The sequence below is a fragment of the Leptodactylus fuscus genome, chromosome 5 (genome assembly GCF_031893055.1).
Source record: "Leptodactylus fuscus isolate aLepFus1 chromosome 5, aLepFus1.hap2, whole genome shotgun sequence".
NCBI lineage: Eukaryota > Metazoa > Chordata > Amphibia > Anura > Leptodactylidae > Leptodactylus > Leptodactylus fuscus.
The window spans coordinates 167,894,914-167,918,852 of record NC_134269.1 but is presented as its reverse complement, the minus strand read 5'-3'; the positions used below and the strand labels follow the sequence as shown (position 1 = coordinate 167,918,852).

At 42.3% G+C, this 23,939-nt stretch overlaps 1 protein-coding gene across 1 annotated transcript in view; it reads right to left on the bottom strand.

Annotated features, from left to right (window-relative positions):
• Positions 1-11,189: 11,189 nt before the first annotated feature.
• The window catches only part of ERGIC1 (endoplasmic reticulum-golgi intermediate compartment 1), a 70,451-nt gene continuing 57,701 nt past the window's right edge, over positions 11,190-23,939 (bottom strand). Inside the window, exon 10 of the mRNA XM_075274727.1 lies at positions 11,190-12,551. Within this exon, the coding sequence (XP_075130828.1) occupies positions 12,444-12,551 (108 nt within the window). The 3' untranslated portion in view covers positions 11,190-12,443. The remainder of the gene's footprint in view (positions 12,552-23,939) is intronic.

The window sequence follows — 23,939 nt, the reverse complement described above, 5'->3', positions numbered from 1 at the left end:
CATTATACTGTGTGAAAGGACCGCTATGGGACATTATACTGTGTGGAAGGACCGCTATGGGACATTATACTGTGTGAAAGGACCGCTATGAGACATTATACTGTGTGAAAGGACCGCTATGAGACATTATACTGTGTGCAAGGACCGCTATGAGACATTATACTGTGTGAAAGGACCGCTATGGGACATTATACTGTGTGAAAGGACCGCTATGGGACATTATACTGTGTGAAAGGACCGCTATGGGACATTATACTGTGTGAAAGGACCGCTATGGGACATTATACTGTGTGAAAGGACCGCTATGGGACATTATACTGTGTGAAAGGACCGCTATGGGACATTATACTGTGTGAAAGGACCGCTATGGGACATTATACTGTGTGAAAGGACCGCTATGGGACATTATACTGTGTGAAAGGACCGCTATGGGACATTATACTGTGTGAAAGGACCGCTATGGGACATTATACTGTGTGAAAGGACCGCTATGGGACATTATACTGTGTGAAAGGACCGCTATGAGACATTATACTGTGTGACAGGACCGCTATGAGACATTATACTGTGTGACAGGACCGCTATGGGACATTATACTGTGTGACAGGACCGCTATGGGACATTATACTGTGTGAAAGGACCGGTATGAGACATTATACTGTGTGAAAGGACCGCTATGGGGCATTATACTGTGTGAAAGGACCGCTATGGGACATTATACTTTATGGAGCGACCACAACCTGACATTATATGGTATGGAGGGATCACTATGGAAAATTATACATGAGTCCCCCTGCGAACTTCCGGTTGGCACATGCGCAATGGAAGGGCGGCAAGAAGACTTCCTGTTCCTTAGTGAATTAACCAGGGCTGGGTATGTACTTCAGGGTATGGTCCTCGGGTTACGACGAGCCTGCTGCAGAACCTCATTTTCTGAATGCTATACAGTGTATAGCATTCGGCAAATGAAGGCTGATTGTGTAGCAGGCTCGTCCTTGCTACGAGCAGGTAAGTATGCTGTTACCAGTTGACTTTTTCTCATTGAAATGAATAGACCAGCGTTGATTGGCCAGTTGCCAGTGATTTGGCCAATCAACGCTGGTTCTGCCAGAGGCTCGTCTGAGGAGGCGGAGTCTAACATCGGACTATTCATTCCAATGAGAAAAACTCTTGCCTGCCCGTGGCAAGGACGTGCCTGCTGCAGAATCAGTGTTCATTTGCCGAATGCTATACATATATATAGCATTCGGCAAATAAATATATATACTGTATAGCATTTAGCAAATGAGGTTCTGCAGCAGGCTCGTCGTAACCACGAAACAGTATGCCTATACCCCTGCTAGACATGGCAAACTCTCAAAACCGGAAAGAGATCTTCGACCGGAAATAGGAAGGGCGGGACTTAATCCTTTGTTATTGTTGTCAAAGGGGGACTCATGTATACTGTGTGGAGAGGCCACTATGAAACATTATATTACATGGAGGGCCATATTATTTTTTTTAATATTTATAAGTAATTTCTAATTTGTGATGCTTTCCCACTGGGGGTACTTCACTTGAGAACCATTGGTTTAGAGAGTACAGAATAGTAATGCTGCTCCTACCACCGCTTTATGATCGGCCATGATTTCCATGTGCTGTCTATAGAGTATATCAGGTTACCTTAGCTTTTATCAGTCATCTAGTCTACAAATGGTGCAACTCATTCTAGAACAATGTATTGAATATTTTAGGTTTGCTACAACATAATACAGAAGTGAGGAAAATACTTTCATTTCTGTTTCTGAATTTAGCGCCATCTGCTGTCATGAAAGTAAATTACAACTGGTTTAACAGAAAAAAAAGGGGGCCTGTGAGACTGGCTATTGTAGTTCAGATCACAGAAGTGAACATGTTTAGTTGTAATAAAATTCTATAACTTTAATACATTCCATTGAAAAAGTTTTGGGCTAATTTTAATTAAATTTATGATCTGAGCTATATAGTATTTTCATGAAAACTTAAGTTACAATTGTTATTCTGCTTAATAAATATTATTTCATTTATTTTTTTTTACATTACCTGATACTCTAAGGCCAGTGGCGGAAAGTGAAGAGAAATTTTAGGCGGTCTTCCACTCCAGATTCCGCTCCGATTTCTGGCCCACTATTTTCCGCCATGACTTCACTCACTGACTAGTCTCAGGTAGAGTGGGGTTAGTTAGCAGAGCGTCTTGCACCTTGTGTTGTGCGACTGAATCCGCTGCGGAATCTGTAGCAAAGATCGAGTAGGACACATCTTTATTTGTAGTCCTGAAAAAAAGAAAAATCTAGAGCCGCCTCACGAATGCGAAGCAGAAAGTGGCTGGAATATGGAGTTGATCTTGAGGAAGAATCCACCAAAATCAGCTACAAATTCAGTTGTGTGAAATTATCCTTAAAGGGATTCTACCATTAAAACCTTTTTTTTTGTGGATAAGATGTTGAAATAGCCTTTAGAAAGGCTATTCGTCTCTTACCTTTAGTCGTGGTCTCCCCTGGCCGTTCATCAGAAATACCGGTATGCAAATGAGTTCTCCCGCAGCGATGGGGGCGGGCCCCATCGCTCAAACAGCGATGAGGGCGTCCCCACCGCTGCCAGAGAAGTGTCTCCAGCGCCGCCTCCTTCTTCGTCCGCCGCGTCATCTTCAATGTCTTCTTCCAGCGCAGGCTCGTAACTTCTAGCAGAGCAGACTGCGCAGGCGCACAGGCCATGGGAAAATGGCCGCTAACAATACTGTGCAAGCGGCCATTTTCCCGTGACCTGTGCGCCTGCTCTGCCCAAGGCCTAGAGGTTACAAGCCTGCGCCGGAAGAAGACATTGAAGATGACGTTGCGGACGAAGAAGGAGGCGGAGCTTGGAGACACTTCTCTGGCAGCAGTGAGGACACCCCCATCGCTGTTTGATCGCTGGGGCCCGCCCCCATCGCTGCGAGAGAACTCATTTGCATACCGGTAAAAAACTGTATTTCTAAGGAACGGCGTAGCGGAGACCACGTCTAAAGGTAAGAGACGAATAGCCTTTCTAAAGGCTATTCCGACGTCTTATCCACAAAAAAAGGTTTTAATGGTAGAATCCCTTTAAGGCTTCTTTCATACTACAATTCTGATGTCCTTCGTTCTGATCCATCAGGGGATCAACACACATTAAAACTATCAGATTGATGGATAGAAGCAGAAAACTTGCTCTCATTGCTGATGGGTACCAGCATCTTAAGTGTCTTAGGTTTGTATACTTCAGTCTTAATGTCTATTATGTTGATGCTCTGATGGACTAGAACAACAGATCTGTGTAAAACCATCTTAAGTCATGTCATGGATGTCTGACTCATCTCTGGGTCCCTTGAGGTTCCCAATAACATGGTGGCTGCTTCATAGGACAGAGCAGACAGTCACACACATAAGCTGCCATCTTTCTATTCCTTCACCACCTGGAAGACTTGACAGCCATAGTATGGTTAATAAGACTATCAATCTCTCTGTGGACAGAATGACAAGTGCGCTTAATCCCGCACGGAGATTACATTAAATCTATAGGCTAAAAAGGAAGGAGGTCTCTGATAAGCTAGCAGTCATTTCAACCAGGTTGTATTTAGTCAGGTTCACCACTTTATTGATGCCAAGTCTTTTACTACAGATAACTCAGTAGAGGAACTCACCTATCAGGTATAGCAAAAGACTAGATGCTATGGGGCCCCACAACTAAGGGGGGCCATGTCCACTGACAACTAGGGTGCTATTAGTGATAACAACGGATAAAGGAAGGTGAAGTGGAAAACTGAATGCATCTCTATTACTTTGCTGGGACATCATTATTACTTTATTAGATCATATATGCTGTGGTGTCACAGTGATTATCCCTGTAGTATGATGTCATAGTGTGCATTGTTCAAATATTGTGACATCACTGAGTTTATTATCCCTATACTGTGGCATCACTATGTTTATTGTCCCCATAAGATCAATGTGTGGTTGTTCCTGCGCTGTGATCTCTCTGTACTGTGACATCACTGTTTATTATCTCTGTAACCATTCTGTGCATTCCCTGTACTGTAAAATCACTGTGTGTGTCATCCCTGAGTGTATGGTGGTCATGGTACATTGGGGCTCCGTTACAAGTTTTGCTATGGGGCCCCACGGTTACTTGTTACGCTCCTGGCAAGACTGTATGTTTGCTATATAAATATTGACTACTGCACTGCATGAACTAGGATTTACGGTAGTTGGGAGAACAAGGAATCCTTTCCCGCTAGGTACTATATCCAGAGGCCTCTTATGTGTAATGGAAAATCCAGTACTGGCAGGTTATACAATGGCACTAGTAGTTGGAGAATGTGGTCCATTATTTAAGAAAATGAAGTGCAATTACCTTTATAATGTAAGTCACTGAGAACTTATTCTGCCTTCCCGTGTATAATTTCACTCGCCATTCCTTCCCATATGGAGGAAACAATCCCAATAATAGATGTATATTTGAGGATTGTTGTTTATTTCGCACACAAAAATAGTTGCATCCTTAAACGTCTTATCCAACACTGTTGGATATTAAGATGGAGCAGCATATCTTGTGAGTACACACCAGCGTCACTCCTTTGTGGGTGTGATGCCGTCAAGTCCATGGCAGATATAAATGTTTCGCACATACTTCACTCTTGCCCCTCCGGCTGTGTTATTTCAATAGCGCATGCCAGAAAATCACAAAGGAATCCATATTGTTTAGTCTTGCACATTTTTTCTTGCTGATCCAGGAGTGAGGGGGATTGGTTTGACAGCCATTTGCACATATATCAGGGGTGTAATACAGTAGTTAAGCAGCACAGAAAGTAAAGTTGACAATCCAGGATTATAATACGTCACTACATTTACCGGGTCTTCCTTAGACGGGTGAATAGCATGCCAGAAATACTCTTAACATCATTCCAAGACACTGGAGAAAGTGAAATCTTGCAAATGAAATGCCAGAAGGCAGAATGAAGGTGAAGATGAAACCATATGTTGAAACTCTGCATATTGCCATAATAGAGACCACTCCACATATTATATATGGAACACTCCCAAACTTAAAATGGCGTGTTGTGGAAATTTCATGCAGATTTAGGAATGTATTATGTGATGAAATATGTGTCTTAATGTGAATTGCTGTTAGGGGCAATTTTTATCACATAGGTTTAAAATTCACACAAATAAGACTGGGTTCACACCAGTGTTCGCGCTACATTCGGGGATATCATCCCCAAATCTGCTTGCAAAATGCAGAGAGAAAAGTCCTAGGGTCTATGGGGTCCGCAGGTAGCCGCTTTTTAATCACATTGGGTTTCTATTTTTCAGGTTCCCAAGCGGATCCAAAGAACGAAAACCCAAGCGCAGATGTGAACCCTGAGTAAGTGACATGACACACAGTAAAGAGAAAATAGTGTTAGGCTACTACACATGGATCTGAAGCATTGAGGTGCCATATATGTGAGCATTACCAGAGATATATGGCTGGGTTTATCTACATAATAATGTGTTTTCATGGCAGCACCAAATCTACACAAAGTGCCCCCTTTCTGGGGCTGTTCCTCTAATTCCCTTTCCCATATTCATTTCTTCGGACTCTTCAGCCAACTCCCTGCACATTGTGCTTTAATAGTCTAAGACACTCCCTGCACTTGGCAGATCTATCCAGAAGCTGAGGGGGATTATATAAAACTACTAGAGTACAATGAGCGTAGAATACACGGAGACAGTGGCAGCCATTTAAAAGATATGAAGAAGGACTGGGAATCTCTGGAACTAGGTCAGAAAGAGTAAAAAGGAGGACACCAGGTATTTCAACTATGCTTAAAGAGGACCTTTCACTGATTTGTGCCCCGGGTAAAGAACTATCGGTGCCGGTACCGTAGCTCTTTACAGTCAGAAGGGCGTTCCTGACAGTCAGTCAGGTACGTCGTTCTCCACAGCAGCACCTATAGTGCTGTACAGTGTGAGCGGGGAGGAACGCCCCCTCTCTCTGCTCACAGTGCTCGTCCATAGACGAGTATTATCAGGATGGGAGGGGGCGTTCCTCCTTGCTCACACTGTACAGCACTATTGGTGCTGCTGTGGAGAAGGACGTACCTGACTGTCAGGAACGCCCTTCTGACTGTAAAGAGCTACGGTACCGGCACCGCTAGCTCTGTACCCGGGGCACAGATCAGGAAAGCCGACAGTGCACTGAATTCAGCGCACTGTCTGCTTTCCAGCAGTATATGGAACTGCCTGTGCCCAAATCGGTGAAAGGTCCACTTTAACGGTGAACATTTTATAGTGAACTGAAGGGTCACTTTCAATAGTAAAACCAACCAAGTGGAGGTACTTATATAAATGCCTGTAGCATCCCAGATTTTTGATGTAATGTTGCATTTGTGTTAGGAAGCCCTTAAAGGGTTTTTCCGGGCAAACAAATGTTTTATTAAAAAAAAGTCTTCGTGCTACCATTGGGTTAATAAATGCACCCATACACCTATATCAGTATTTTGGGTAATTTCTGGGTGTCTCTGAGGGCTGCAGGTATCTCTGTTTTTGTTTACATGCTGCTGCTTTCTGCTCTGTAACTTCCTCTCTCCCCTGCCTCTCTCTAACTATCCCACCCTTTCCTACCTACTCAACCCAACCCCTAGTACATACTTACCCCTCCATGCTTCCTGCAAGACGGCCCCTCCTCCTCCTATACTGCTCCCGTACTCCTCCTCAGCAGTGGCGACGAGAAGAGACACCTCTACTGTGCATGCGTGGAAGCGGAGTACAGGTAAATTACATTGGTGGCGCACACAGTGAAGAAGAGCGCACACCGCACAGACAGCAGGAGGAGGCGCTGTCTTGCCGGAAGAAGCCATGGATGGATAAGTATTAGTGGAGTGGATGGGGGAGGGGGAGTAGTAGTGACGATCCTTTTACGGAATTGGGGAAACTGATAGTCACCGGATAATCAGAATATGTCCCCAGGTCTGTCACATTTAATAATCAATGTTATTTAGAAAGTAGAAGGGGGAGGGTGTTTAGATTAGTGTAGGGATTTTAGAGTTTCCCGGACAACCCCTTTAACATCACGAGATTATTAACTCTTACCACCTTGAACAATGTGCTACTTAGGGCAGGATCAGGGTCTACAACTCACTTTATCAACTACTAATTTCAATGATTAAATCTATAAAGCAAGTTACGACACTGGGACACAATGTGCACACTCTTGACTTCAGACCTCAGGCCGGCTTCCATCACATCTAAGCTAGCGTTTATCATTTGTTTAGATAGCTTGACTCAGTCTCCCTACAATCTCACCATGACCTGTAAACCATCCACAGATGTTTTCAGGAGGGGTTATGACTAACAGCAGTAATGACCCCATTCTTGTGCTCATTTTGGCAGTGGAATGTTCCATCAGATGGGATACCATATGATACCATTAAGTTAAACACAGATCAAAGAGGAAGAAAAAGCAAAAAAAAAGGTTTAAAATAGTTTTTATTTCAAGGTTTACAAAAACAGAAACTCCGTAACAGAACAAAATCAGACCAAATTGCACAAAGTTCCACCATCTTCCCCATAGCGTCCTACTTCCTCATTCCCTTCATGTACCATTAAAAACAAAGAAAAAAAAAAGTAACTTTTTCCAGAAAGGACCAGAAAACATCGTGTCATAGCCTGCAAGTAAACAAAGCCAAGATTTTATATAAATATACAGCCCTTAGTCGTGTAACATGGCCCGACTTGTATTTATATAAAATCACCAAGTGTTAAAGTGAATTTTTACCCCTTCTATATTTAATCTCTTCTTGCTAACAGTATAGTGAAGAATGACACCATGTTTTAAGACGTCTGACCCATCTGTAAGTGTCTGGGTCTTAGAGGTCCTTTAACTGACCTAGGATTACATTAACAAATGCTGCTATTCTCGGTCTATAGAATAAAAAAACAAAACAAACAAACATGCCTTATATTGGAAAAATCTGTTTTTTTTAGGTGGAAAGGCATTACATAAGAAGAGAGAAGTCTAAACATTTTACCATCTAAGAGGTAGATAAAAACAACAATGACAGCACTTAAGGAACACACACAAGCTCAGAACTCCTTCATATACACCCAAGTGAAATCAAAACACTTAATTCTCCAAGCATATCCTTATTCTACCTAGAAAAGCATAGAAGCTCACCCAAATGAAGCTAGAGAAACCAATGGGTAACTCCACCAGTACAAATAGCATTTATGCAAAACCATCTCCATCTTGTAGTCATCCTAAGTCAAGTGTCATCAGTGGAAGACTTCTATCCATCTGTGTCAATAGTGAATGAGATGACTGCAGAAGCACAGTGAAGTTACTATGTCAGCCAATACTAGATCATGTTTTGGCACCTGCTCAGCACCAATGTTTTTGGGAAGTATGGACTGAATAGTGTAATGTGAATTATATGTAATAAAATCCACTTGAGGACCTTTCACCACCACTACGACCTCTAGTTCTTAGCATGTTATTAGGTGCTGCTCCACTGATTCCCGCTCCTATCTTTCACAAGCAATCAGTGCAGATAGTTTTGGTGTCTGATATGGTACTTAGGCTCTGCACTGTCAAGTGGGCGGTGTCAGGCAGGGAGATGTGATTCAGAGCTCCAATCATAGCTTCAGAGCTCAGATTCGCACTCCTTGTCTGACGGAGACACAAACTAGAAAATGAGGCACCAAAACCAACAGCACTTATTGTTTGGGAAAGGCAGAGGCTAGGGAAAAAAAATTCCAGCTGTGTCAGAATCAGTGGAGCAGTGACCATTAACAGATACTAGATGCTTGAATTAGTGTTGGAAGGTCCTCTTAAGTGGTTTCCTGGGATTTTACGACTGATGGTCAATTCCTTTGGATAGGCCATCAGTATAAGGTAAGTGTGGGCTGATTCTTGGCACCCCACTGATCAGCTGATTAAAAGGGGTTACAGCATTTGAGTGTTCATACCAGCTCAGTCCCATTTATGAAAATGCAACGTATGGACTGGATCAGAGCACGGTGTCCCTTCAATCAGTTGACTGGCGGGGGTTAGTCTAACAAGGATGGCCTGGAATACAACATTTAACAATCACTAGTGCTGGACTCTTCATAAATATTTGAGGAATGAACAATTACAAGAATGGACAAATACTCTTAGTGTTTTTTAGTGTCATGTATGATACATTTAAGCAATTCTTCCACCTAGAAGTTATGACCCCCATTGACTTGTATTTGGTGTCAATGCTGTGCAGTTTCAATGAGGTATTGTACTGAATTTTTATGATGGCTTCTTAAGACAGAAGTAATTCAACCAAAGTCATTTTCTAGCCCACTGACTGGTAGACTGGTGGCATCTAGTGGATTAACCAGTGCTATTAAACAAAGGCAAATCTTACGTTTCTGTCTGTACATCAAGGATGTAGCAAATATAAACTTGTAGTGATGTGATAAGTAATTTGATTTTCACATAACCTAAAAGATGCCTGGACTTCTGAATAGTGAGTGGCTTAAGAGACTCTGTCAGAAGCATTTGCCACTGTTTATGTACGGAACGTTTCTTGGCTGTTATGACGGAGCTGCTGAATGACAGACTCTCACATGTTTGCACTTAACAAGGTTTCACAATGTGGAATGTTATAGGATAAACCAGGGTCCATCCAAGTGCAATGGTCAGTCGTCCAGTGCTGTTGGCAGTTGTCGGCCGCATGGCTGTGTTTAGTAAATATGAACCCTGTTGTCGCCTGACACTTTTAGATATGTAATCAGATACACAGAACTATAGATAGAACATCTGACATGCACTAAGTTGGTCCCTAATATAGGATACAGCTACTATGAAAATGATCCTTCTCTAATCCTCAGATCTGCTCCAACAGGATGTACTTGGGATGCCTTCTATGGAAAACCTAGAATTCATCTGCAGACAGATTTATTGAGGATGGTTCAGAAAAGTCAAAACCAATCATGCAAGGTCTAAAGAGTGATGAGATAGGCCTGATCTGTATAATCTCTCGTACTACTATATACTGCTCTTCGGAAATAAACAGCAAGCCATCAGATCACTGCATCATTGGACAGTAAGCTGGCATCTGATTGGTGGAACACTTCTTAGGTATGATGCCCTATGTCATATCTTCACCTATTGTATCACAAACAAACAGAAATTACTTCGAAGGGTTGTCCACTTCACATATAATCTAGTGAAATACATTTGACATGGTAATAAAGTCAGTTTAGTAACAAATGTTATGTATTTTGCCACTTTGACAGGCATAGATAGATTTGTACATTCACCACATCAAACACATAAGACTTGGTTATAAGTGAAGTGGTCAGCCCCTTTATATAAAAAAAAAAAAAAAAAAAAAAAAAGAGGCGTCTTCATGGCCTGGAAATTAGTTTCATTATCAGATTCTGCACTGCAAGTGAAAGTATTTTCTTTATCACTAAGGTCAACATCTAAAAGTATTTTTACTAAAAGTCAACCAAAAATAAGTTGTGAAAAGATAAGGCTACGATCACATCTGCGTCAGTCTCCATCGCAGGGTCTACCCAAAATCGTTGGATGGAACGTTTTAAAAAAAAAAAACGGACACCTGGAGGACCCCAATATTATTATAGTCAATGGGATCAGTTGGTTTCCACACATATCTGCTATTATAGCGGTCCTCTAACAGACCAGAACAACATTCCAGGGCAAATGTGAACTTAGCCTTAGAGTCTGTTTACACTAGCTTATGAGTTCCATCCAGAAGGAGTCCGCATGAGGACGACCCCGGATGGAATACAAGCGCAACTGCAAGCGCTGTGCAGTTAAAGCACACGGACCCCATAGACTAAAATGGGGTCTATGTGCTTGCTGCGCACAAATCATTTGTGCAGGCAGTGCTCGGCAAGCACACGGACCCAGTTATAGTCTATGGGGGCCCGTGCTCTTTAACTGCACAGCGCTTATATTCCATCCGGGGTCGTCCTCATGCGGACTCCTTCCGAATGGAACACATAAGCTAGTGTGTAGCGGGTATTAGGCTGCTTTCACACTAGCTATCCATCTTGTGGACTACAAAACCAGGGATGTTGTACATCCTAGCCCATTTTTTTTTCATAGGCCCATAGACTTGAAAGTCCAAAATGAATAGAGATAAGAGGTAAAAAACGGCATGTCACTAATTTTTTTTTTTCTCAATGCCTCGCGGTCTGTGAAAAACAACAGACTTGTGAATGGCTTCATTGGCTATAATGGGTCTCTGTGCTGTCTTATTTTTTTCCCCAGACAGCGCACAGACCAAAACAGTTTGTGTGAAAGGTCATTTTTACCTCTATTATATGACCTTCAGTTCTTACACAATATTGGAGCATAAGGTTATTTAATAATGCCACATTTCAGAAGGGCATCTGGATACTGCTAATGGTGGGCACAGCTGCTTGACAGGATATCATGTAACTCCCTAAAAATCCCTCACTAATAAAATAACCAGCGGTGGGTTCTATATGGCAGGACAAATATACACTAGTATTACAAAGGAGGGCCAAGGCTACAATATAGAAGTGGTGGATAGCTGAAGCCATTTAGGTATCTCATTGCAAGGACACAAACCTATCTTTTTGGGAGAACCGGCTTCATGGATATCTTCATCTAGCAGCCTATGAAGCTTGCAATACAAATAAGATTGGTTAAACTAAGTGAGTATGTTTATGTACAGGTCAAGGGAAATAGCAGTCTGCTACGACCGGGATGACCCAACGATTTTGCCATCAACTTGTCGCTTAGTACAACAAAGGATTGCCATGTTGAAATCCATCAACTTTCTTCCCCTACCTCTGGAATGGATATGTTACCATTGTCATCTCCTTTACTCCAGTTTGTAAGAATGACTATGTAAATAAATACAAAAATATGCATCAAAAAGGACAAATCTCAGAATAAAACCACTCAATTCAAAATATGAATTGGTCAAAATCTCTACCGCGGGATATGGGATTATCATCATTTCTTTTGGCACAAAATACAGGACTGCACTGTAACTTCATAATAAAGTGCTTTGCAAGTGATCAACCATATAATCTGGAATATGTCACTATATGTAGAAAGATATGTGAAGCCAAATGACCTATTGTCTTCTAGATAGGTAACCATTTGAAAAGGATCAATGGCTACGAAGAACAATCTAATAAAACATGAGGAGAAAACCAAAAGTCTGATGCCTCATGATACAAGGTACCTTTTTACATAAAGGGGCTCTAGAAGCCTTGTTAAAGTATTGCTGGAATTTTCTAAAATGTCCCTGTATTAGGATATACCCAGAAATAGATACTGAAGAGTCAGGTCGTCTTCTTCAATTATAACGACCCAATTGGAATTTCCTTACGAGTTGCTCCTTCAAAGTCTTCCACATGTTTTGGCTGGTGGCCGGAGAAGGTAAACAGTTTCTACTGCATTTTTCCCAGCTGAATTTTCTTCCAGGCTTCAGAAGCAGTGAAAATACAAGAATCCAGAATGCCGGCTACAGTGAATGTCCCTCCGATGATGGCACATACCTGCATTGGAAATAAAAAAAACATAAATCATACAATAAAGCCGCTATTATGACACTACTCAGGCATGAGGTATAAATTCATTCTGATCCCAATATGGCTTCTACATGGCATGGACTAGCGATATGTATGTGAATCACAGCAAAAAACAAACCCAATTCCCCAATCTTCAATTCCTATGATACAAACATCTTGGAGGAGATTTATGAAGATTGCCGTTTTCAGCTCCAGTATTCACATCCCCTGCACCGTAGGTCTTACACCCATAGGGCAGGCACCTGCACTGAAATCTAAGTCATCTTATAGCTGGTGTATATTTCAGGGATCATTTACTCTAGTGAAGATCCTTCACAATGCCGCTTCCAAGAAAGTGTCAAGGACCGCACGAAACTGAACAAAAAAAGCAGAATGAGATTAACACTATAAAAGGCTATGAGTTTTAGACAAAAGTGTCCTCAGTAATAACTAAGGATTGCTTGCGGCCAAAACGCGTAGACTTTTACAGCGCTATTCTCATTCTGCTTTTTGTTCATTTTTGTTGAACCCTCGCCACCTTCCTGGAAGGGGCCATTGTGAGTGATGTTCACTGGCGTAAAGGATTCCTGTAATATACACCAGCTATAAGCTGACAGATTTCAGTGCAGGTACGTGTCCCAATGTATGCGTGTGCCTATGAGCTGCTTATATGCTGTGAAAGTCTCCTTATTTTTGTACTTGCTCAGTTCTGGATGAAGTTAAATCTCTTGCATCATTTTATTACATTTTATTGATGTTTCACAATTTAGGATTTGAGTATGTGGCTAAAGTGTTACAAATAGATTTTGACTTTGAAAGTCCCGAAGATGGGAAGTTGGACAGAATTAGGAGTTAGCTATAATCTTACATATTTATTACAGGACATCAAGAGACAAGTGCGGAACAGTTACACGGAAGCAATTTCTAGCAACTTTCAACCGCATCCAGATAGAAATATTAGATTGCTGAATGATAAACCTGGACTATTATGGACGAGAACAGTATGGTCTTTAGCAAGGAGTCCAGGTTCTGTTTGGGATCTGACATTGGTCATTTCTAAGTACGGAGGCCTCATGGCGAGTGCTTCAATCCTGCAGTTGTTGTGGATCAGCACACTGCTCCAACTGATGGTGTGATGACCTGGGGAGGCCTTGAATATGACAGTGTCATATTCAGTAGATTAATGCTCGCCCATGCACAAGAGTTTTCAAGGAATGTCTTCACCAGATGGCAACACTTCCATGGCCTGCCAGATTTATCAAAGACCAGCTTCAGCAACCAATGAGTGCGCAGGACATACATGTCCAGGTGCAAATGTACTGCAGGATACCATACCTGTACAGTTTTTCCTAACAAACCTTTCACCCTAATATTGTATTGTATCACTTACACATATCATTACTGGGGTTGAGCGATCGGGATCGGAAAAGATCGGATTTCGATCGGCGTTCGAGTAAATTTCACGATCGCGATCGGAATTCCGACCCGATCTTTTCCAGCGGGATCAAGATCGGAGGTTTTCTCAAGATCGGCTCAACCCTAAAAGTGACTTTTCCCATAGAGAAGCATTGACTAGGGTTGAGGATCGGGTTCGGAAAGGATCGGATTCCGATCGGCGATCGAGCAAATTTCACGATCGCAATCAGGATCGAGATCGGCTGGAAAATGATCGGAAATTGGATTTTAAAATCGATCTTGAAATCTCAAGATCGGCTCAACCCCAATCATTACATTCACACGTAGAAAGTTTCATACAATTCCAACAACTCCTTCTTGATGTGCTACATTTTTGGGAATGAGTGTATGCAGCACAGACAAGGGCTTACCTTGATCTATAAAGTTGTGTACCCCTATATGTTAGAGTATATTTTACTAGAAGACAAACATGGACTGTAAAAACAGAGCCAGTCTAAATATGGGCCCAGTGACTCTCCCAGCATGCTTTGCCATTTGGAATGGGGCAGGTTGACATCCATTCTGTAGCCATCAGAACATATATTTGGTCTGTTTACAGACAACATATCTGTTCCCCAGGGCAACAGCTGTTTTAGATCCCACGTTCTGACATGCAAAATATGTGACCTGATTAATTTTGGTCGCTGAATGCTAATTTAGTAACTGAAATGATCCCCTCCTCACATACATGTCTGCAAAGAAAAGTAGCCAGAAATAGATAGTTCAGAATGGAAACCATTTGGTCTCTCGGTAAATTCAAGAAAATGAAGATACATTTAGTTATTGGATTTTCTATGATGAGAACATCATTAACATTATTACCAACTATACATTATGTGACCACTTACATTTGGAGGATATCAAATGTCAAAGACATTAGGAGGCAAGGGATTAGAGATTTTTAGGTTTGGCGTTATTTATCCAAGATCCATATGGAAAGAGGGAATTGCACTGGTCAAAACACGGAATAGAGACCCCTGGGTAATGCAGATTTTGCAGTGGGAAACAGTAACAAGCTGCACTATATGGCAGAAATACATGGTTGGCCCATGTCCACCAGAGCAAGAGCTCCACTAATACTTGTGTGCAGGGGCTATACTCATGGGACCACCTGCTAAAGGGAGCTTGTGAGCAGTATTGAGCAGCCACAACCGCTGATAGATCTAGGTAATGGCAGATGAAACATCCCATTAGTCATCTTTTTAATAAAATAACTCCCAATTATAACCAAGGCAGCACCTGCTGCAGTGCTCCAAGCAATGTACCCAGCACCTCCGCTCAGCTGAGTGACGGCTGTAGTGGTCTCCTAGTTGAACACTATGACTATGAGGTCAACACGTTCCAACCTGTTGACATACTCCCTTTAACAAAGTAATTAAAAAAACAATTATTTAAGTATTAAGCTATATTATGGAAATCCATGGGCCACCTAGGCTGTACACATGCATTGGAGATTTAGCCCAGGATAGCATTCATCAACATTTGTCAACACTGGGCACGTGCAGCGAGTTCAGGATGGTCAGATGTATTCCGGGTTTTAGCACTGGTACACAATGAACAGTTTTAGTTAATTTTTAGCTACAAATTCCTGTATATTCTTCAATATTACAATTCTTAGTAAACTTCTGGTAAAATAGGATTAGCTAAAACTATTAGTGTACTTTATGAAAGGAGAACTGGTGTACATATCTAGTTGGGGCTGAAAAGGTCAGAACTCCCTTATGACAATATTTTATAACACTGATGACCTCACCAGTAGTTATTGGCAAGGAGTCAGTGGCGTAACTAGGAATGGCGGGGCCCCGTGGCGAACTTTTGACATGCCCCCCCCCCGACCGACGACCTCGAACGACCCCCTCCTACGCATTTCTGCGCGTTCTATTATGCCCCATAGTGGCCACTTAACACAGTTATTAGCCCCCATAGTGGCCCCTGCACACAGTATTATCCCCCATAGTGGCCCCAGCACACAGTATTATCCCCATAGGGGCCCCTGCACACAGTATTATGCCCCATAGTGACCCCATAACACAGTATTATCCCCCATAGTGGCCCCTGCACACAGTATTATCCCCCATAGTGGCCCCTGCACACAGTATTATCCCCCATAGGGGCCCCTGCACACAGTATTATCCCCCATAGGGGCCCCTGCACACAGTATTATGCCCCATAGTGACCCCTTAACACAGTATTATCCCCCATAGTGGCCCCTGCACACAGTATTATCCCCCATAGGGGCCCCTGCACACATTATTATAGCCCATAGTGGCCCCTGCACACAGTATTATGCCCCATAGTGACCCCTTAACACAGTATTATCCCCCATAGTGGCCCCTGCACACAGTATTATCCCCCATAGGGGCCCCTGCACACAGTATTATCCCCCATAGGGGCCTCTGCACACAGTATTATCCACCATAGTGTCCCCTGCACGCAGTATTATCCACCGTAGGGGCCCCTGCACGCAGTATTATGCCCCATAGTGGACACCCATAAACAATTATTATACTCTGGGGTCTTTTCAGATCCCAGAGTATAATAATTGGAGACCCAGGGGGGAGAAAAACATAAAAAACTACTGTTACTTACCTGTCTCTGGCTCCTACATGGTCTTCTCCGCTGCCTTCTCCTCTGCCTTCTCCTCTGCCGTCCTTGTTTAATGACGTCTGACGTCACATGACCCGGGACGCAGGCCGGGTTCATGTGACGTCAGAAAGGACGTCAGGCAGGATCGTGGAGAGGTAAGTAACATGTTTTTTATGTTTCTTACCTCTCCCGGTCTGCCGATCATTATACTCGGGGGTCCAAAAAGACACCCCCCCCCCCCCCCCGAGTATAATGATAGCAGCGGTAGCAGCTGTCACCGGGCCCCTAATGTCCCGGGCCCTGTGGTAGCTGCCTCTGCTGCTATGTCGGTGGTTACGCCACTGCAAGGAGTATACATTATATCCAATATGAATACCGAAAATCACAATATTACAAAGTCTAAAAGCAAAAGGGTTTCATTGATTAAATCTTGAACTAAATAATTCTAGTCAACTGTCTATTTGTGGAATTCACATGAATGGAATTAACATAGAACTGAACATAAACCAATTGGTTTTGGCATTTAGCCAGGATTAGGTAACACTATGGCAAAGTCGCTTCCCTTTAAGATCCATTTCTTGTGACAATTCCACAAAAGAACAGGACCTTAAACATATAACAATAATGGGAACCTTAGATGTATGAGGCCTTCGTTATCTTGAAACATATTTTCTATAAATTACAAAGGCAATGCTAGAAAATAATCCAATGCAGATAACAGCATCCTTCTTTTAACATGACTTATTCCTGTGGATAGGTGCGTAGACATTGCCGGGTGACAAGGTGAGCCAGGCTTAAGGAAGGCTTAACTTGCTAAGAGCAGAAACATCACCTGCTTGTCTATGCACTAGTCATTGGCATGAATGACTAAGATTAAAAGGGGGAGGCTGTTGTCTGCTTTTACATCGGATTACAATAGGAGATGGAACCTACTCCATGTGACGTAGTGGCATGGCTGAATACATAGGAGCGTGTCGTGGCTGTGACGCTGGGTTCACACCTGCGTTCAATGTGTCCGTACTATGGTTTCCGTCTTCTGCATGGCAGAAGACGGAAACCATAGATCGGGTCCGGCCGTGCGCGGCGGTGAGCGTTTTATGCTCTCCGCCGCGAAACCGGATTTTTTTATCCGGACACAGAGTACTGCATGTCCGACTGTGTCCGGATTATAAAACCCGGTTTCGCGGCGGAGAGCGCAAAACGCTCACTGCCGCGCACGGCCGGACAGCTTTCTCACCCATTCAAATGAATGGGTGAGAAAGTCTCCTGCAGGCTTCCGTCTCCTGCATCTGTTTTATGCAGGAAACGGAAACCTGCAATAAGGAAAGAAGAACGCAGATGTGAACGAGCCCTGACTGGTTTGGCAACAAACAAGTTGAATATAAAAAATAAAATTAAATAAAATGAATGCCTAAGGGAGAGAATCTGTCCTCATCATAAGGTGATTTAAGAAAGACCAAGCTAGGAAAGAGACTAAATGCGGAATATTATCCATTGTCACAAGGTCGCTGTTGGCTTTTGGGCTCCACAAGGTGTTAACCATTAGCATGTGCCCAAGTGACACACAGGTTCCTATACACAGGCTGAGTATTTGCAGTGACGTGGGCCCAGAGCTGCCAGCGCAGAGCTGGGGAAACACTGACTCTATGTTAGAGAAACAGAACAGTGACTCACTATTGAAAATAAAAAGCAGAATGTGCTAATACTTAATGTGGAGTGACAGAGGGTGGGAAAGGAGGCATCAGCGACCCAAAAATTGTTTGAAGAATACATGTCAGGACATGTATTGCAGAAAGTCTAATATAGTCTCAGCCAATAGATTTACATAGAAATATCTATAGGCCTCAAGAATAAAGAACAGTGAAACCTATTCTAGCCAAACTATCTGTGCCGTTGTATATGGTGGAATTGCATAAATAACCTATATGAAAGTAATACAATACGTTTTAAGCCTGGCACTGGAAAAGCAAACCTTGTCCCTTAGAAAGAGGTCATAAAATCCATGGTAGCCACAAAATATGCTGTGTCTATTGGACTGCCATAGTGTTTAGCACTGAACGGTCAAAATGTCATAGTTTGCATATGGCTGCCATTAGCTCACTGCATACACAGAGTCATACAGCATTGATTATATTATATACTCATTGTATAACTCTATATGCCGTTAGCGCCCTCTACTGGTGACTGCAGGCAGTCAGAATTTTATCAAAGGGAATCTGTCTGGTGCCCCTAAACTATTAACAGCTTGGGTTTAAGGATCAAAACTTGTGAATAAGTCCCTGCATCTTTCTCCATTTCAGAGTTTAATAACGGATAACAATACTGATAAGTCCAGGACTCATTTCCAGCGGCTCCAGGTGTATGAGCATTGTGCCACTGAAGCAGAGGCTGGTACACCACTCTTTACTGTGCTTGACCCAAACCCCTGCATAAAGGATATGCTGGTGATTTAGTGGCCCCAAACAAGATGAAAAGGTTTCCTTTAAGCTCTATGGGATTTAGCAGTCTCTAGGCAGAGACCCTGTGGTATAAAGTTCTGTGTGGATCAATTTCATACATTGAAATCCACTTTTTTCCCTTCTGCATTCTTTGCCTGGTTTCATCCACTGGCTACTCAATGGAGAACAGATTCGGGTAATAAAGCAGGGAAGCAGAGTCCGGTGGGTCACTTTATAATGTTATCTTAGGAATTATAAAACATAGAATAGTGGTTTTTGTGTCCTATGAAATAAGATATTAGCAGGTTTCATCTTTCCTCAGACATCAAGATTTCTGTTTTAATTGTATTATTTCCAGGGATTATCAGTTGATAACATGGGATTGACATATGTACGGTATATACAGCTGTGAAGGGGCCCTAAAGTTTCCTCTGACACATATGATGATACCAGTATTCTACATTGCACATCACAAATCAGGGCACAAGATATTCACATTACACCCCTGTATCCACATTGTAGTGTTATTGTACTCACTGGCATCTTTCTGGGCATCTTGACCTGGACAATATTAAAATCAATATTTCCAAAATGTTGATTATGTTTTACATGAAATATTTCCAGATTGAGCTAAAATTAGGCTATTTTACTTTATCAAAAAGAAAAAAACTATTTATCCTTCAAATAAAGAAGAGTTTACTTTACACATGACATTCTTTGAAGCGTCCCTCTGGTGTGGTATAGAAAAGCAGGAGGGAAAATGACGCCAGTTTTCTATAGGGTCAGTTCTGGCATCTCTTGTACCAAGTATTGCACTGGACCTGACTCCGATCCCTATGTGGCTACTTGACATGTCTGGGACAGTCCCTTATTGAAGCTTAGGGAGTTACGAATAGTTGCAGGGTGTCACTGTTCTGGCACCAGTTTCCTGCCAGCTATTCTGTACCACACCGGTAGTAAACTGCATCTAACAACATGTATGTGTGAAGGCACCCCTTCATGGATCAATCTGTAGTATGGCTGGGATCTACAGTAGGAACCCTTCTTCACATTCATATTGTGAGGGTTCTGGAGTGTGAACCCCCCCCCAAAAAAAAAGGATCACACCCCATCATTCACTCTTTAACCTCTTACAGGGATCTGGACTTTGCAGTGGGAAGATCACAAGGTCAGTACCATTTGGAGTGGTCCCGGTGTACATGACGGTTGGTTTAGGGTGAGGAGAGACTGGTGTGTGGCACCATAGGTCATGGGAGAAAGAAATCCAGAAAGAAGGCAAAGGTCAATAGCAGGAGGAATCTGTGACTGGTCAGAAAAGCAAATAATCACGGTGGCTGGCTCAGGGGCAATGGTCATAAACAAGCCAAGGTCAGACATATTAGCAAGAGCAGAGATTAGCAGACATGGATGTAGTCATAGGAAAGGGCAAGGGTCAACAAACAGGTAAAATAAGCTATACAGCAGCAAAGCACCTTCTCAGGATACAAAAAACTAAGAATCCTTCGATCAGGTATCTCCTTGTAGAGGAAGATGCTATGAGTAGCCCACAGATACAGATGACTGACGACAGACTGCAAGGATTTCATCTTCTGAAAGGGCCAAGACACCTTACAGCCAAGTACAGATGCAGGTCAGTGTGCAAAGAAAGGATGCTGGTGGCCATGACCAGATGATACTACCTTAGGGCATTAAGCATAGAGGACACCTGCGTTGCCCTATATGTGGACTAGGCTTTATTTTTATTCCTGCAATTATTTAAAAGCAAAATAAAGCCATTTCTTTTGGAGTATCATAAGCTTCTATGCCATTTATTGGGAACTTCCTCTCACCAGAGACACCATGGAAGCTGCTACCTTTGAGACAAATTACCCCCAAGTTGTCACGATATATGCAAGAAAAATAGAAGATTGTGTAGTCCTGGCTGAAAAACTTCACATTAATGAGCTGACATTTGCATAAAATATTCTAGATAAGCTCGAGAACTCCACCATGTTGGCAATTGAAGATGATGCTCCAAACCATGCTATAGACATAAATTAACTTTAGAAGTGAACAGCTGTCACCGAAATCCTGCAGCCCACACAAAATAACATGAGGCGCCCCAAACTGGCAAGATGTCATGAGCTTGGAATATATTACATTCCTCTTCATCCTTAAATGAAATAATCAGAAATACTATTATTAGCTCCTTTGCTCTCCGAGAACTGCAATGGAAAACATGAATGTGTTTTGTTTAGACTGGTCACTTGTTATTACAGCTATATCTTCTTATACGCATTTCAGCGTGCCCATGTAATGTGCCATCTCAGCTTCTTTAGAGGTCGTGTATATAGGACTTTCATTAACAAGACATTGAACATTTAAAGGGGTTGTGCACTATGTAGACTTATAGGGTGTCAGATCTATGGGGTCGGAGGAAGAGAAGATATTGCAGTCCCGGCATCCCCAGAGAAGTGAATGGGCGCACTGGCACTCATTGGGACTTCCTCTTCCTTATTCTCCGCAGCCACTAGCCATTTCACGCTTATCCTTTATTTGGTGGATAACAGATAGGTGCATAGAGCGGCACCACTTCTTTTACTGAAGAGGTTTTGAGAGTACAATCCCTATCCTATATACACATCATAGAGGATGGTATTCCCTACTCCAGGGCTCCTTTATGAGACAGATCAGATATTGGGGCAGATTTATTAAAATGGTCTTATTTGCCCATAGCATCCAATGACCACACAGATGTCATTTCGTACTCTGCTTCTAAGATATGAAAGCTACATTGTGACTGGTTGCTATGAGCAACTAAATTTTGCTTTTAAAGTTTTTTTTTAATAAATCAGATCCATGGTCACTGTATAAATGTCCCATTCTGGTGGAATAAAACCTGGTTTGTATTAGGACAGTCATTTGTGCTAATGGTCATCACGTAATACCATATTTTCCCTGCAGAGGGCAAAGTTTCTGTATGGCCAACTGTAGCTTTTCCTGGCAAAATCAGCTGTTCGCTGGGCGTGGAGCGAATGTGACATGTGGAGGAGCCAGATTCTAAAAATGGCTTCCTCTGACAAACACTTTAAAGGGTTTATCCTAGTTCTTTAAATTGATGGCTTATCTTTAAATAAATCCCCACCACCGATCAGTTTTTTTTTTGTTTTTTTTCTTAAAGGGGCCACCATGTTCTTTGGCATATATACCCGTACTGTTGGCACTTTCTGTGCTCAGAATGCCATATTTATTTAGCGACTGCTGCAATATTCAGAACAGCCACTTAAAAAAAAAAAAAAAAAAAAAAAAAAGACTTGAGCTAAACAATGAAGAAGCAATCACATAAGTTTTGCGGCTCCTTCAAAGCCACCGAACAGCAAGGAGTGCCAAGAGTCAGGTCTCCAGAAACCACTGATGGCCTATTAATAGACTTTCTATACTTATTTACACATTTACTTCCATAAGTTTGAAGCCTGTCCTGTTTATAGGATATGGTCATATCATACAGATGTATATGGATCATTACAAGATACAGCACTGATAGCAGTACTACATAGCAGTACTATAGTTAGCTGCACACCAGTGTGAGGATAACCAAATTACCAGTAATGAAGCTATAAATGCCTGTTCCAATTTGGTTTTCTAATCCATCTTTAGAAAAGTTGGTAACAATCCCCATGCGAATAAGACCTGAAATTCATCATCTTGGGTACATACGTAACAATCTATTGAAATTGATTTTTGCTACTGATGCCCCCCCAAAATAAATAAATAAATAAATAAATAATTACTTATCCAGTTATCTTTGGTTGTGTGATGAGACCCGTCCCTAATTAAAATTGTAGGATTCCCCCCCCCCCCCAATTTGTTCCCCCACAGGTTACATAGCCACATTATTTTTTGTTCCCGCCACAATATATGACACCCTTTTTTGCCCCCCCCATATATTCCCTCTTTTCTTAGACCCCCCCATACAGCACATTACCCCCTTTTCTTGCCCCCCAACAGTATATGACTGATTTTTTTTTACTCCCCCCACACAGTTTATGGCACCCCTCTTTTTCCCCTCCAGTATAGGACTTATTTTTTGCCCCTCCCCAACAATTACTCCCTTTGTCATGGCTCCACTGTTGCTTCCAGGGTGTACGCTGGATGTAGCGTCCTGGCGTCCTTCAGCGTTGTGACAACAGTGCAGTGCTACCTAGAGGATGCGGTGGAGCCGACCTGCAGAGGAGCATGGATGATGGGCGACCCTTTTCCTGTGTCCCCCACCCCTTATTGCTAAAATAATCTCACTCTATAATCTATGCTGAATTCTCGCTTGCCAGAGCAACAAGGACAGAAGATCACAGAGATGTCATATTACAGCTTGCGGTAGAAGTCTATAGAATGAAAAGAGGGAGGAGTAAGCGAGCTGAGTGAGAAGTGAAAGACAGATAACAGTCAAATTTATATCCCATCCGAAAAGCTTTACTCACACTAATACAGTCAGGACTTGTATATAATATCCTATATAGTTCTGCTTCTAAGTGTGTGAGAGTATTAGGGAGCAGAGTCTCCTCTGTTTTCTGGCTCGCCTCCACCCAAACTCAGGGAGAACTGAAAATTAGAGACAGAGCCTGCAGAAGGGAAAACTGCTAAAAACATTTTTATTCATTTATTGATTTATGCAAAGTTTGTGGAAAGGTTATGTGCACTTTAAGCCTTTGTGAGCCAGCAGTTGACCTTTCTTGAGTCGATTATTTCTGCCAGTGACAACCTTTGTAAATGGGGCATAGTATATATATTCTAGCTCTATAAAACAGAAGAGAAACGGCACGTACATTTCCTTCTTGGCGTGTAAAACACCACCATGGGCAATGGAGTGGTTTACAGTCTAAACTTAGTTCAGAAATGTCAACTTTTTTTGTATCAGACA